The 15,382-nt window shown below is 45.7% G+C and overlaps 2 protein-coding genes across 3 annotated transcripts in view; one reads left to right on the top strand and one right to left on the bottom strand.

Annotated features, from left to right (window-relative positions):
* The window catches only part of Bhlhe41 (basic helix-loop-helix family member e41), a 64,657-nt gene that overhangs the window by 38,770 nt on the left and 10,505 nt on the right, over window positions 1–15,382 (top strand). The window lies entirely within an intron of this gene.
* The window catches only part of Rassf8 (Ras association domain family member 8), a 71,634-nt gene continuing 56,304 nt past the window's right edge, over window positions 53–15,382 (bottom strand). Inside the window, exons 2-5 of one of the 2 annotated variants that reach the window (XM_021165006.2) lie at window positions 12,456–12,634; window positions 5,185–6,074; window positions 4,460–4,604; window positions 53–4,033 (exon numbers count right to left, since the gene is read on the bottom strand). In XM_021165006.2, the coding sequence (XP_021020665.1) occupies window positions 3,912–4,033; window positions 4,460–4,604; window positions 5,185–6,074; window positions 12,456–12,558 (1,260 nt within the window). In that variant the 5' untranslated portion in view covers window positions 12,559–12,634 and the 3' untranslated portion in view covers window positions 53–3,911. Of the gene's footprint in view, window positions 4,034–4,459; window positions 4,605–5,184; window positions 6,075–10,398; window positions 10,690–12,455; window positions 12,635–15,382 lie in introns of those variants that run through there. The other variant, XM_021165007.2, reaches the window with a different exon arrangement.

Raw genomic sequence — 15,382 nt, 5'->3', positions numbered from 1 at the left:
CAATATTATATCTTTAAATATTAAGTATATAAGAAAGCAAGCAACAATTGTATTGCCCCAATGAATCTTGAAAATTTATTATTTGGGAGAATATCAGATATTGATCTTTTTGCTTTATAGCTCATGATAATAATCAGAAAATATACATTTTGAAATAAAGTCAAAAGAAAATAATTACATATAGTACATATTACAGATTTCTTATTTATACATCAGCAAAGCAGTACTAAAAGCATATTTATGGCCCACAATCAGCAAATGTGGACATTTTCTGTCTAAAGCTGCAGCAGCTCAAATCCTTCTAGGTCAGTGAAGGGAAAGAGAAATACACTGAAGGGCTACCACCCACCATGTCTGGCTGTAAACCTGTATTTCCACTTTTCCCCTCCCCCACACAGATGCATATATTTATTGCCATTGGAGTTCCACTGGTTTAACACTACACTATATAGCCATCTGCGGTCATTTGGTTTCTATAAATATATATAAAATGAGCGGGAAGGCGCTCCCACAGCTTGCACGCACGCAGCCACTGCCCTGGCATGGAAGGTGCACTGGGAAACGTGGAGCAGCAATACTGAGTAACTACTGATGGCCGTGAGCTGACACAGCCAGCAGGCTTCTCCCAGAACTTAAAAATACCACAGCAGACATACGAACACACAACTTAAAAACACTGGCGTGATGCAAAAGGAATACTCACGAGCTGGCCTCGCCACAGTATCTACCGATCAAACAGGCTTGTGTCTGAGAAGCACACAGAGCATCTTTTAATATACATTAAGGCCTAACCTGTCAGAGGCAATGTCCAATGCTAACTGCCTGTCTTCCTGTGCCCGCCTGCCATCAGGCCTTTGTCTTTTTCACATGATTTCCTCAATCTATCAAGGTCCTAACTTGCAAAGATGTTCCCAGATGTTGCTCTAAGTGAAGACTTCTTGTCTCTGCAGACCTTTTTGCACTTACAAGCAGCTGTGTTGCCTGCCACAGGACTGCGCTGTCTTAGCTGTGGAGCAGTGCTGATCTGTCGGTCTGTGCTGCCACACTCCACAGCGAGTACCATGAGCTGCATCTTCACTGTGCAGGCTCTGCTGGGTGGAGCTCTGCTCAACTGCCCCCTAATAGTTATGCCAATCTGCACAGCCAGAGGGCAACTTCTATCAACACCAACTGAAGCCTCACATATAAAATTCCCTCTTCACGGAGACAAAAAAGGAACACTAACAGCCAAAATATAAAGGAAATGAAAAAAATAAACACAAAAGTGAGGTAACCCACTGTGGGTGATTCTCTGAGAAAGAGGATACTCTATAGGTCAAATAGACCAATGATACTCGAATTATTCATTGGTAAGAAAAAAACTTGTAATATATTTAATACCTGTAGAAAAACCACATAATGTAACCTGTAGTACTAATTAAAAAGACACAAAAATTTGTGATCTAATTTATTATTTAGAACCTGTATACTTCTCCATATGCAAAATTTTGCATTTGGTAGTTTTTGAATACCATTGGCTGTACCCCTCTGACATGTAGCCAAAGGTAGGGTTCATAAGCCACTTCAATTATAGTCACAATAGGTAAAAACTGTGACAGCAGATTAAAATATTTTCAGATGTTCCTACACAAATTAGTTGTTCCCCCCTCCCCACCCCAAGCTAAAAAAGCTTTAGAAAACACTGGACAGTGATGAGCCTGTGAAGGCCCTGTGACTCGTGACACAGCACAGCTTCTCAACGTGCTTGTTAACTCTCATGGCTGCACCCCACCAGTCGGGGAGGCTGGGAGGCCGGGAGAGTAGCTGGCAGCTTCCAAGTTCAGAGGTGATGGTGGTGGAGAGCCAGGACTGCTGCGAGCTGGTGGGAGGCCGCCCTTCTCTAGGTGCCTCAGGAAGCAGACAGTTCACAACTGAGTGTGCCAGAGGATCTGTGCAATTCTCTTTCTTTCCACAGGGCCTCACACCAGACCTCAGGCTATCCTAGAACTTCCCCTGTAACTTAGGATAGCCTGGGATTCATGGCAACTGTCCTGCCTCAGCCTTCAGAGTGCTGGAGTCTCGGTCATGAGCCGCCACACCCAGCTTTATCTTTCATTTTTCATAGAGTTTAACCTACCTACCACCAACATTTTGGTTTAAATGGAAGATAATCCATTTGTACAGTGTCTGCCTTTATGAGCAAGGTTTCAATTTATCTGAACAACGCAATGACTCAACAGAGGAAGAGTCTGAGAGTAAGGCAGGCCCTGGGCTGCAAGTTACTTTGACTTTGAATTATTCTTTCTAAATGTATATAGATATGAAACAGTTGCTACAAATCTGGAGCAAATGCGTTCAGGCAATGGTTATTTCAGAAAGAATAATTTATTTCTCAAGTCACCTGTGAGGCAGTGACAGCAAGACCCACTGGGTAAGTCGGCGTTCAGCTGAGGTCTGCAATTCACTTGGGTAGAAGGCAACACTGCACAAATTTCAGTTCTCTACGAGTGTCTACTACTTCACAGCCATTCTTAAATCTTGTCATTGGAAACTAAAATAAAGCAGCATTCTCGGCTTCATTGGACATTCATCAAACCAGAAGTAAGTTGGGTGTGGTCACCCACCTCAGCTCACCTTGACTGTGGTTTCAGCATCACTATGCTAACCCACTTTCATATTATTGCATGTAAATAATACAGAGGATGCATTCTCTTCAGGATTAAAAGCTACTTTAAATTTCAGATTAGAGTCTTAGTTACACTGTACCAAATGTACTGGAGAATGGGAAGGGCTGAGGCACCTGGCAGCACCTATCTAAATATTACTGTTGACTGCAGTGAAGTCACTGCTTGCGAGCAAAGTACTGACTCATTTTTGGCGTTATACACAAATGATACAAATATAAATGGAGACTAATATCCTATAAAGTCAAACTTAAAAATAAAAAACATACTCTGAATTTAATTTTATTTCCTTGGTAAAAAAATACCTGACCTCGGTGCTCTCTCCTCTGTCTCCATGTCTAGAGCAAGCACCCTGTCCACGTCGACGTCTTGGCAAGCAACACTCACCCTGCTGTGCATGGCATAAAGTCCACAGAGGAAGTGGGTTGTTCTCAAGTACATCACCTGCGTGTGATTCCCAAAGCACAGCAATCAGACCCCCAGGGACTTCTCCTTCTCGTGGGACCTTCTCATGGGGACCCACAGGAGGAGGCAGGAAGGCAGGAGAGCCTCACAGAGTGCACCAGGACCTTCTGAGATCACAAACATTTTACACAAACAATTTACTTCATTTACGATATTTCTGTGATGTCATGTTTGGAATACTGTAAAGGAACAATTAACTTCCAGACTAGAAAGCAAGCTGAATTATCTCACTTAAGCAAGGGCTAAGAGAGGCTCCAGATAAGTGCGGTGAGTTCCGTGGAGTCAGTCTGGATGGTGGAGCGCCCCAGGAGGCTCCGCAGCTGTACATGAGCAAAGCTCGGATGGAGTCTGCCAACATGCACACAGTCAGAGTCCCACAACACTTAACAGAATTAAGTCACAGGATAAGTATTAATAAAACATTAAAGAGCAACATTCATACATTAATCAATTACGTGGAATAAATTAAACCAAGCAGTCACATAACTTCTTTACTCTTAATTCAGGGTGTATTCGTGTATAAACGTAGATCAACGCTTTCCTGATGCTCTCAAAATGCTACAAATACAAACACAGGCTTTGCATTCCAGCTGCTGGACAACATGTCAATACTGCGAAGAGTGAAAGGCTCCATGTTCAGCATCAGTGCACAGGGCATGGCTCCGAGTGGTGTGTGGTTGGGAGAGGATTCGGCGTGGGAACAGACCCTCTGTTCAGTTGGCACAAACTGGAGGATTTTCCTGTCCGTGGTACCTTTGCTGGATCCTACCCCCAAAGGCAGTGTTATACATAGATGCCTTCAGGATTAAAACCAGAGGAGACAGGGTTCTGTAGAATACGAAGATTACTGGGGAGCTGCCGAGATGAACCAGGTCGCTTCAGGGACCCAGACTGGAATGGTGCCTCTAAACAGGAAACAGAAACCATCTGGTGAACTGGACAACCAGAAAATGGTCAACTTCCCCAAAGAACCAGAGAGAGCAGACTGCATTGGTAAGTGCAGTGGAGACCCAGGAAGGAGAAGGCAGGTCTTTGGTGGTAACTCAGTTACTAAGGCGAGAGCACCTTGCCTGGCTCTGTCTGCCAGCCGCTGAGGCCACAGCCCACAGGTGGGAAGTCTCAACAACAGAAGAGATGAGAAACATGACTCAGAGAGGAGGGGAAATCAGGAGATTCTAGGATGCAAATTTTCACAGCCAATATTCATATTTATATTTGTACTTTGGTAAACAGGCTCATAAAGAAGCAGATTAAAATGAACAATAAGGCCATGCCAGTGAGCAGATTACCCTAATGTAAACAAGGGTGCCATTTTAGGTGATTGGCCTTACCTGTCTCTATGTCTGCCTGCGAGGCCTCGATCTCCGTGGGCTCGGCTGGCAGCACGGTGACTTTGGTCCCTGTCTGCTGGATGAACTGCTGGAGGTTGACCTGCCGCAGCTCTTTGGTCAACTGCTCTAGCTCCTGCTCCTTGTCCTGGTTGGAAAACACCAGTTATTCTATACCTGAGGCTGGGTGGGCAGGGCTGTTCTGGGGACAAACCTCCTGCTACAGGGGTGGGAGATGGGGCCCACATTCAGAAGGATTCATTTGACACACATGGTTTATGTGGATACAGTGGCCAAAGACAATACTATCCCATCCTCTTAGATATGAGGCTTCCCTTCTGGACAGTGCCACAGATTCTTATAAAATAAATGCATATTCTTACTCTGTCATAGAAAATATATGACAAGTATATAGTTTCTATATACCCAGGTGTGACAATCTGCTGATCTGGTCACAAACTTCCTTCTTGTATACTTTATAACTGACTGCAAATTAATAGCAATTTGGTTCACAAGAGTTAAGAGTTCTTAGTTTTGACCAGATGTTGGAGTTTTATCTACTGATATTCATTTTATAACCCAAGGAAAGCAAGATCATCACAAAATTCTCAGACTGAGGCTCTTAGTGCTGTGACGAACAGGCCCAAGCTACAGAGCCATCCCTGGGTCCTGTTAATTAAACATCCCCTTCTATGGGTGTGGCACCCTGCTCACTAAGATGCCCTTACCTGTAGCCGCTTGGTGGCCTGCCCCAGAGACCTCTCCACAGCTCTAATGCCATTCTCCAGCCTCAGGCTCTGCTGCCCTTGAAGGTCCATCTCCCCCTTGACCTTTTCGATCTTTCCTTTCACCTCCTCCTCATTGACCTGTGCCTCCTGAACTTCCCGGTGCAGTTTTTCTGCCTGGAGACCACTCTCCATGGTGTGGATCTGAGCCAGGTAGTCCTTCAGCCTGCCTTCACAGTCTGTCACCTTCTGCCGTATCTCCTCCAGCCGATCCTGCAGCTGCTTCTCGTTCTCTTGTTCGATCTGTAATTCGTTTTCCCAGAACTCTTCCTCCTCGATCTCCACGTCGTTTCTCTTGATCCTCTGCTCCAGGCGGACAATCTCCTCCTCCAGACTACAGCTGTACTTCTGCTCCCAGAACCGGATCTCTGCCTCACTGGACTCCAGCTGCTTCTCGATGGCCTGCAGCTTCCCAGTCTGCAGCCGGATCAGCCTCTTCAGCTCCTCTGCTGTTGCCCTGCAGTTACTCAGCACCTTCTGCCTGAACTCAGTCTCTTTGCCTTTTCCAAAAATGTCTGTCAGCCCTTTGGCGCCCCCTGTGAAGGTGAGAGACTTTCGTTTAGGCTCCCTCCTTCTGATGGACTTGTCTGCCTGAGGCCTGAGCTTGGCTAAGGGGGGAAGGCTCTGTCGATACAAAGTTCTTTCAGGAATGCGGGCCACACTGTCCGAGGTGGGTCGCTCACTGAGAGATGGCCCAGTCCGACGCAAGATGAGCTGCACGTCACTAGCATACTGCCCCCACTTGTTTAAAGACACGATGGGGTTTTCATGCGGTGCCAAGTGCCGCTCAGTGTCTCTCCATTTCTCTATAAGGGTGTACCTTCCAGTTCGACCTAGACAGAAAAGATCAGAGAGCACTGTCACTCAGGACATGTAACCATCAGTAATGCAGCGGAGGAGATGGCTGAAAATTGTTCTTGGTTAGCATCAGAATGTCGCCCAGTCCAGGCCGCCTGTGGCAGCCTCAGAAGATAGCAAACCTCTCAAAGCTGTGGCAGCATACTGTTCAGATCTGAATTATAAGCACCCTTCTGGCTTGCTTAGAAATCCTACTTTCCATTTCCCCCAACTGAGACAATTTACACTCTGGTCAAATGTATAAGTGTTCAGAACTTCTGGGGATAGATGAAGCAAAGAAAAAACACTGAAAATGTGTTCCCCACAGCAAAGAGTGGTGGCCCCAGGTGCTGACCTGAACTTCTAAACCTGCATAGATTTGAACAGTCTGAGCTTCCTCAGGAGAGACGCAGGGTCAGTCCAGAACCTGACGCAGCTCACTGCAGTGCCCAGGCCTCAGAGCTCCCTATAGCTCACACAGCTGGGCATTGCCCCATGAGGCTGACTCTTTAAAGTAACCTTCTGTGAAAAGTGTCTGAGGAATGTTGATATTAATAGTTTCAAAGTTTCTTCTAAAAAAAAAAAAAGAGGACGAAATTTAGACTTTATTATTAAAGACAAAACGCCATAAAATAAATAAAAAGTACAGTACCTACTAATTACAGAATTGAAATAAACTTTCCAAAGACAATATAGGGCCAGTAAAATGGCTAGTGGGTAAAAATGCTTGCCACCAAGCCTGGTGATCCTGGGACCCTGGGAAACAAAAGACTGACTCTAGCTTTGGTATGTCTATGGCTTCCAAAACAAACAAACAGATGTAGTACAAAAAGGAAAAAAGAGACTATGTCATAAGTGTGAACACACTCCGTGGACACTGTCATTTAAGGTAGGTGCTATTTGGAGTTTGTTAAACACATATGTTAGTTAGGGAGTGAGAAGAGACGTCAGTCAGCCTTCCTCACAGGCATGAACAGCCCTGAGCTCAGAGCCCAGAACTCAGCGTCACGGACAACAGGACATGCCTGCGATCCCTGCGGGGCAGTAAGAGAAGAGACTGACTCAAACAGAAGGTAGAGAGTGTGTGAGAAATGGCAACCGAGGCTGTCCTCTGACCTTCGTGCACACGGGTAACACACAAACACACACACACAGCACAGAAAATTAGAATGCCTGACCCCACCATGTCACAACTGGAGTGGCACAGGAAGTGCACATGAGCTTCTGAACAGACAGCAGCATCTTCTCCGTTACTGGGGCATCCGGACGTGCAGACGTGAACACTCACCCAGCAATTCGGAAGCAGAGCATGAAGAATGCCTGAATGTCCATCGGTCTGTATCTACTCAGCCAGCTTTCTCTGACACTGACCATTTAAGCTGTCTGCTAAATAAGTGTGGCATAAGTAAATAATCACAGATAAAGTACTGGTTACATGTATAAATAGTTGAGCAGTTAGAACGTAGCTGAGAGGCCTAATGGCAGACGGGAAGGATCATCAGCCACAGGAGTCACCAGCTGGCGCTCCTCAAGTACTGATGATACAGGGAAAGGCTTTTAGGTCCAATCTGAAACGGCATCATAAAGCATCTATATTCAAGCTTTCAACTTTTCAAAGCAGGCCTTGAACTGAGTTATTAAGAAAGGAAAAGAAGGGTATGGTTCAGTTAACACAGGTGGTCACGGGTTAACTACAATAGTTATCATAAACCAAGACATATGCATCTGGTGAAGAACAGGACACGCTTTCTCCATGGAATTCTATGCAGACAGTGTGGCTATGGTAGGGCGAGGTGCAGCTGTGGCCCCTGCCCAGCCTCTACACACTCGACCTCTACACACTTACTCTTCTACCAGGTGTGCTGATGCACGCCTATTTCTCAGCACCCGGACAAGCAAGACAGGAGGGTTGCCACAGCCAAGGCTGCTGATCTGTATAGTCAGACTTGTCTTTAAAAGCAATCAAGTAAATCTATGAAAACAACAACAACAAAAGCCCAAAACCAAACAAACCAAAAAGCAACAGAAGAAAAGGGCCGGAGAGATGGTTCGGTGGTTAAGAGCATTGGCTGCTCTTTTAGAGGTCCTGAGTTCAAATCCCAGCAACCGCTGGCCCATAACTGTCTGTAATGCAATCTGACGCCCTCTTCTGGTGTGCATGTGTACATGCAGACACAAAACTCATTTACATAAATAAGTCCTTTCAAAAAATAAGAAAAGTAATTACTTTAAAAAAACACCATTCAAGGGAAATTTTGAGGTTTTTTTCTGTTGTTGTTTGTTTGTTTGTTTGTTTGTTTTTGTTTTTCAAGACAGGGTTTCTCTGTCCAGGCTGTCCTGGAACTCACTCTGTACACCAGGCTGGCCTCGAACTCAGAAATCCACCTGCCTCTGCCTCCCAAGTGCTGGGATTAAAGGTGTGCGCCACCACTGCCCAGATGACATTTTGAGTTTTAATCATCACTGAATCTTGGCTTGTTTTGATCCAACAGATCATGTAGGATGAATACTTAATATGTTGACAGAAAAGAAAATGCCTTAATTTCCTCTTCCACTATTAAGCTCAAATGGGACGAAGGTGCTCCCTGGATGGGTGTGTGTGTGTGTGTGTGTGTGTGTGTGTGTCCAGCATGGCTTTCATATCCTGCAGTGCCTCAGTGAAACCAAAGGTGTCAGGATGAGAAGAAAGCATCGACCTATTTCAATCCTGAGCTGACTTCATATGCTTCCAATATGAACTGGCAAGATGTAAGGTAAACTTTTTGACTAGGAGCTCAAGACAAAGGGCACCTGAGCACCTGGTACAGTGCCGGGGCAGCTTCTTCTTCATGTGTATTTACTGAGTAACAGGTTTATGATGCAAATACATCATGTGTGTGTGTGTGTGTGTGTGTGTGTGTAACCTCAGATGTGGCAAGTTCAACTTCATTTTATTTTATTTTATTTTATATATATATTTTTTTTATTAGGTATTTTCCTCATTTACATTTCTAATGCTATCCCAAAAGTCCCCCATACCCTATCCCCCCACCCCTCTACCCACCCACTCCCACTTTTTGGCCCTGGCATTCCCCTGTACTGGGGCATATAAAGTTTGTGTGTCCAATGGGCCTCTCTTTCCAGTGATGGCNGACTAGGCCATCTTNTGATACATATGCAGCTAGAGNCAAGAGCTCNNGNGTACTGGTTAGTTCATANTGTTGTTNCACNTANAGGGTTGCAGATCNCTTTAGCTCCTTGGGTACTTTCTCTAGCTCCTCCATTGGGGGCCCTGTGATCTATCCAATAGCTGACTNTGAGCATCCACTTATGTTCAACTTCATTTTATTACAACAATTTTTTTAAGTATACATTTCTGTTTAATAAAGAACCATACTATTTAATTTACTTTATTCTTTAATTTTAAATGTATTCAGAATTTGACAGTAAGAGGGGGGTTCTGGGAACTAGGAGTCTGTTCTGGTTTAAGCAAACATCCAAAATTAGAAGAAAAAAATAACTATTCAAGATAAGCATGAGGAGCAGACAGTGCAGACTCTAGGTTCAAGATCAATGACATGGGGTAGGTTCAGAGAGCAAGCTCATCATAACATGACACACCACAGGCAAAGTGCACCTGAGAGCTGGGTTGCCCAGCCCACTATGAAAGAATGCAGTGTGTACTCACAAACACTGGTTAAAGTCCATTTGACGGATTAGGAAATGCCCACAGCAGCAGAGTACAGATTGGCGGTGTCTGTGACAGTATTTCTAGAGGTGATACTCAGGGCCCTGACCAAATGGATGGATTCATCCTTTGACAGATTTATGACTGTATTATTGGGAAGTGGTGAGAGACAGGAAATACATCCTAACTGGAGGAAGTTGGTCTATGGTACCATGTCCTTTGGGATGACTAACTGCCCTAGCCTCTTCCTGTAGTCTTTCTAAAACTTGGTCACTATGATGGTTTGAATAAGAACGGCCCCATAGGCCCATATATTAAATTCTTAGTGACCAGGGAGTGGCACTATTTGAAGATTAGGAGGTGTATCCTTCTTGAAGGAAGTGTGGCCTTATTGGAGGAATTGCATCACGGGGAATGGGCTTTGAGGTTTCCAAAACCAATGCCAGGCCCAGTTTCTCTACCTGTGCATCATGATGTGTCTCTCAACTATTTCTCCAGAACCATGCCAGCCTGTGTGCCACCATGCTCCCTGCCAGGATGACAATGGACTAAGCTTCTGAAACTGTAAGCCAAGAGTGAGCTGTGCCATATGACCACCACCGCCACCATACAGGGATTCTCCTGAACCTATGAAGCAGCCCGGTAACACTCACGTGAAGTTGTTCTGTCAGGCATTTGGTGGTAACGAGGTAAAACCCGTGATGTAGAGAACTGGAGGGTAGAGGCTGCTGTGGTGTCTGACCACATGGTTTGTACGCCCTTTGGAACCAGGTTGTGGGATGAACTCGGGAGACTTTGGAGAAACAGGCTAGGAAACCCTTACAATGCTGTGAGTTAATGGGTGATTTTGCTTGGAGCTCAGGGGAGCAGAGTTCCAGTGAGAATGTGGGCAATGAAAGCTTGGCTCACGAAGTTTCAGATAGGAACAACTCAATTGGGAACTGGGAGAGAAGTCATTTGTGTTCTGTTGTGGCAAATAATGTCTATATTTTGTTCCTAATTTGAGAAGTCGTGGGAGGCTGATTTAAACAGGTAGAATAATTAATCTGGTGGAGAGCGGTTTAGGATGGCACAGTATCCAGCTATTCATAGGTAGTGCCAGTGGCCCTGAGCCAGGCTTACAGTAAGACCTGGAAGGACAAAGCTGAGCAAGCTTTGAAAACAGTGTAGTGGTTAGAAAAGGACTGTGCTGCAGACAGAGGCGTGGCTGCCAGAGCGTGCAGAAGTAGTCTACCGTGATGACAGGGGGTACCTGATGGAAAGTGGCCACACTGCACCCTCACAGACTGAAGAGTGTGACCCAGTAGCATCCCTTCAAAGGGGTCTCCCTTGGAAGGACATAGCCTTTGGGTGCCTCATGGACAAAGAGCTGCCTAGGAAGTACTCTCCTCAGGTTTTCTTTCCACTGTGCACAGCTGCCCAAGGACTCATAGGGCAGAGCAGCTGCAGGCAGCAGGTTTGGCATCATCCGTGTGGTGCTGGCTTCACAGGCATGCAGAGGGTAGAGTTGTGGAGTGATGGAAACGCCCACTCAGGTTTCAAAGGAGAAGCCTGGGAAGCCAGGCAGCATGTGTCAGGGTCAGAGTCCTGAAGAGCACTCGCAGGTCAACGTGTGAAGCTGTGCGGGTGAAGAGGAGCCTGCACTGAAGGCTCCTGGGGAGGCTAGAAATGTGAGCTGCCACTGGGAAGGCAGTGAGGTCACATGACTACCCAAGCCCGCTGTAGCTCAACTACAGGATCCCATGTTGTCCTACTGGGTTCAGTCATGCCTTGATCCAATCGTTTCTGATCATATTATTTTATATATGTGTGTGTGTGTGTGTGTGTGTGTGTGTGTATGTGTGCGCCACACGCATGCGTGTACCTTTGGGACTAGAAGAGGGTGTCTGGCACCCTAGCACTGCAGTCACATGTGGTTGAGCTTTATGACAGGAGTGCTTGGAACTGAATTGGGTCCTCTCTAGCCACTGAGCCATCTCTCTAGCCTTAGTCCAATACTTTCTTGGTATTTTCCTATTCCTCTTTTCCTTTTAACAGGAATGTTTAGTCTGCGGCACTGTATGCTGTGATTTTATAACGTGTCTTTCACTTCTACAATGCCTCATAGCCAGGAGTCCACTGAGTGTCTGAGAGACTTTAACTGGGGCTTTTGAACAATGTTGACCTGTAAAGACCACTGAGGCAGACTCTGCACTGTGAACTACAAGGTACACATTCAGACTTTTGAGGAATGCTACAGTCAGAACGCTACAGCTTAGTCATAAAGTGTCCTTCCAAAGGCTCCTGTGTTTATTGCTTGGTCCCAAGATGGTGATACTATTTTGGGAGGTTCTAGAAACTTTAGGAGATGGGACCCAGCTACAAGAAGCAAGTTACTGGGGTGGGATTTTTAAAGATATCTTGCCCCTGGCATGTTCTCACTGTCTGCCTCTGTGTGCCCGCCCTTCCTCTCCTTCTCTCCCCCCTCCCTCCCCCTTCTCGCCCATCCCTCCCCACCCCTTGATGTACTCTGCCCAGGTGTCTTAGGCCAAGAAACGATGGGCTGAGCCCTTTGAAATTCTGAGTCCAAACGTTATCTTTCGGACACCTTCATCAGGATGCTGAGGTAGTTAACACACACACACACACACACACTCACACACACACAGTCCCGCCACACTCCAGACAAGTGTGAAGTGCCATTTTTCTTGACTTGCCGATTTTTACTTACCTATAGCTTGGGCTAAGGCTATTACAACCTCCTGGCAAGTTGTGACTTCCGTGACGCCACAGACGATCCTCTGAACGCCATCCACCCACACTTTAAGTTCCATGGTGCATGTGCCAGTCCCACAAAGGCCCTGGCAGTAGGCATCAGGGTGTCAGGTCATGGCTCTGGCTTCAGAAACACTAAAAAAGGTAAAATGTTTGTTTAAAATAAAGTAAACTTCTCCCTGTGTTATGTAAACTATAACACAACAAGAAGCACCCCACTGTGATAGCGTCCACGCCGACTTTACAGAGGGGACTCAGCAGGATAAGTGGCTGGCCACACACGCCGACCCTGGATAGCATTCTACACTTCCACAGTGACTTTAATCTGTGTCCCAGGTCTGAAGACTCTTGTCTACGTGTTCAGCGCATGTGCTCTGTCTCTCTCTGTGGCCTTTCCATTAGGATAGTGTCAGAGTCTTTCCCATTCCTATCATTTCAGAAACCACCACTGACTAAACTTACTTGCTGTGCTATCCTGCTGACCAGTGTCCATTCTTGTGATACACCCTCAGCCTCCCCAGGTCCCCGCTGGCCAGTGTCCACCCTTGTGATACACCCTCAGCCTCCCCAGGCCCCCACTAACCAGTGTCCATCCTGGATCACACCCTCTGGCCTGCCTCACCCCCTCCCCTGAGCTGCCCATACCAATGCTATAAGAATGAGCTGAAGGACATCGATCCCTTACGTCTGTCTGTCTGTCTGGTCTCACTGCTGGTTTGTTGATTTAATTGTCAGAAGAGTCATTCCAATAATATAAAACACACTCTCTTAAAAAAATAACCTGTCCATATTAAGTGCCAACCAGAAAACTTTACTCAGTTAACCGAGCCCACACCAGCCCTGACAGGAGGATGCCTCTGTTCCACTGGTCCCTCCAGCCTGGACAGGAGTCCTCTGCTCTGCATGTGGCTACACCTCGAGTTTGCATTCTAAGAAGTGCCTCTGCTGTGCATGTTCATTTGTATTCTCTTAATGATTAAAAGTTCAAAGTGACACAATTCTTACTTAGACAGGAAAATATGTGGAGGTGTACCAAGAAAGTCTGAGCAGAGATGGAACCTGGAACCATGCCCGCATCCGCTCCTTTTCAACTCAGACACAGGCAGTAAGCACCCTTCCTCGGGCAACTTGCTGCTGTGCTGTTTTGGCTTCTGTGTTGGTTCTCCAGTTGAACTGCCCTGGGGCACAGCAGTGACGTGCTATGTAGAGTTGGATGTGACTGAGAAACACCCTGAACAGATGACAGTCAGACACAGGCTCAGTATTAATGGTGATCATGGACTGATTAACAAACTATTGTGACAGACTAAGAGAGCACCGAGCCTAGAAAAATGTCACTTTCTAGATGAGTGTGCATATGGACTTCACAGAGGGCAGGCATTATTGACAACTAGCTGTGTGTTTGCAGAGGCAGCATCTTTGTGCACTGTTGAGCAAATGTAACCTCTGGTACACAAGAAGCAAGCATACAAAGAGCTTATAGCTAAGTTTGGGGCAAAATAAAAGATAATGGTTCTGATATCCCACAATGGAGGATGGGGTAACTTGTATTAAATGTAAATCAGCAATGTGGCATGGGAAGAGTGTCTGGTACCAGTGTTTTCCACCACCATGAATGACAGAAGACCCACAGTAGGCAACTCAAGAGAGTAAGGATTTGCTTTGGCGCAGTTTAAGTCCACTATGGAGGGAGGCATGGCGGCTCCATGGGAGCTCACATCTCAGTGGGTCAGGAACTCCATCTAGGGAGGACTGGAGCTAGCTCTGCCCCAGGGAGACTCCATGGGTACTAGCCAGGCCTCATGTAAAACGGTCCTGTCATCTCTCCAGTGCTGCCAGTTAGGGACAATGTTCAGACACATGGAACTGTGGATGTCACTTCACAAATGACAGAAATCCCTAGAAACCCTCCTGCAGAAATACAGGGCAGGAGCTACCTCCTGTGGAGGCTGTGCCTGCCTAAGATGGAAGTGTGTGCAGCACTGAGGCATGAGGCTCCCTCGAATGGTGCTGGTCTTTCGAGGTTTGCTTGGAAGAAGCTGGCTTTCCTTCCTCTGTTCAGGGCTGCACTGCTGATGCCCATCTCTCTAACGACAGGGGCTTTACAGGTCAGAATGATGTACTATCGTCAGGTACTGCATGCTCGAGTCACTTCTGAATTATGAATTTAAATTATTTCTGTAGCTGGAAATGAAAATTCTGTCTTTTAAGAATAGAAACTCCTGCCATAAAGTCAGAAAGTAGATAGCAATAAAAAATGGAAAAAAAATAGTAAGACCATTGAAAATAAGGGACATTTTAGGTTATTGTATCATGTGTGGAAGAACAGACATCAATCTTAATTCTTTTAAAGGATTCATATTTAAAATTTCTATCACACTTAGTATAAATCACTCTGGGTTCAGATAAAGCTATTGGAATGAAAATATCAATCCTTTTATTAAGAAGGCCATTTTATCTTAAAATTTTAAAAAGTTCCTATTATATTGAGTGTGTGTGTGAGTGTGTGTGTGTGTCTGTGGAAGCACATATGTGTGGAGGTCAAAGGACAACTTGTAGGAGTTAGTTCTCTTTATCTACCACAGGCCCCAGACTCAGGTTGGAAGTCGGCCGCCAGCTCCTTTACCTACTGAGCTGTCTTGATGGCTCCCTTCTTCTCCTTTTCTGATGAATTTAACCAGAAATTTGTTTTTAATTTTATCTCTTCCTTTAGCACCATGAGGATCATTTCTTTTTCTCTTTTGACAAGCTCCTCCTGGATAGTGTACTGACACGTCCATTCTCCTAAGCCACGCACTTATGATGCTCACTCATACCCACTGAGAGTAACTCTATAACTGGTGGTACTAACCAGAGCCTCTCAATCAGCACCTAAGGTCTCTG

Source organism: Mus caroli, chromosome 6, assembly GCF_900094665.2.
Source record: "Mus caroli chromosome 6, CAROLI_EIJ_v1.1, whole genome shotgun sequence".
Taxonomy (NCBI): Eukaryota; Metazoa; Chordata; class Mammalia; order Rodentia; family Muridae; genus Mus; species Mus caroli.
This window is presented reverse-complemented; position numbering and strand designations above follow the sequence as displayed.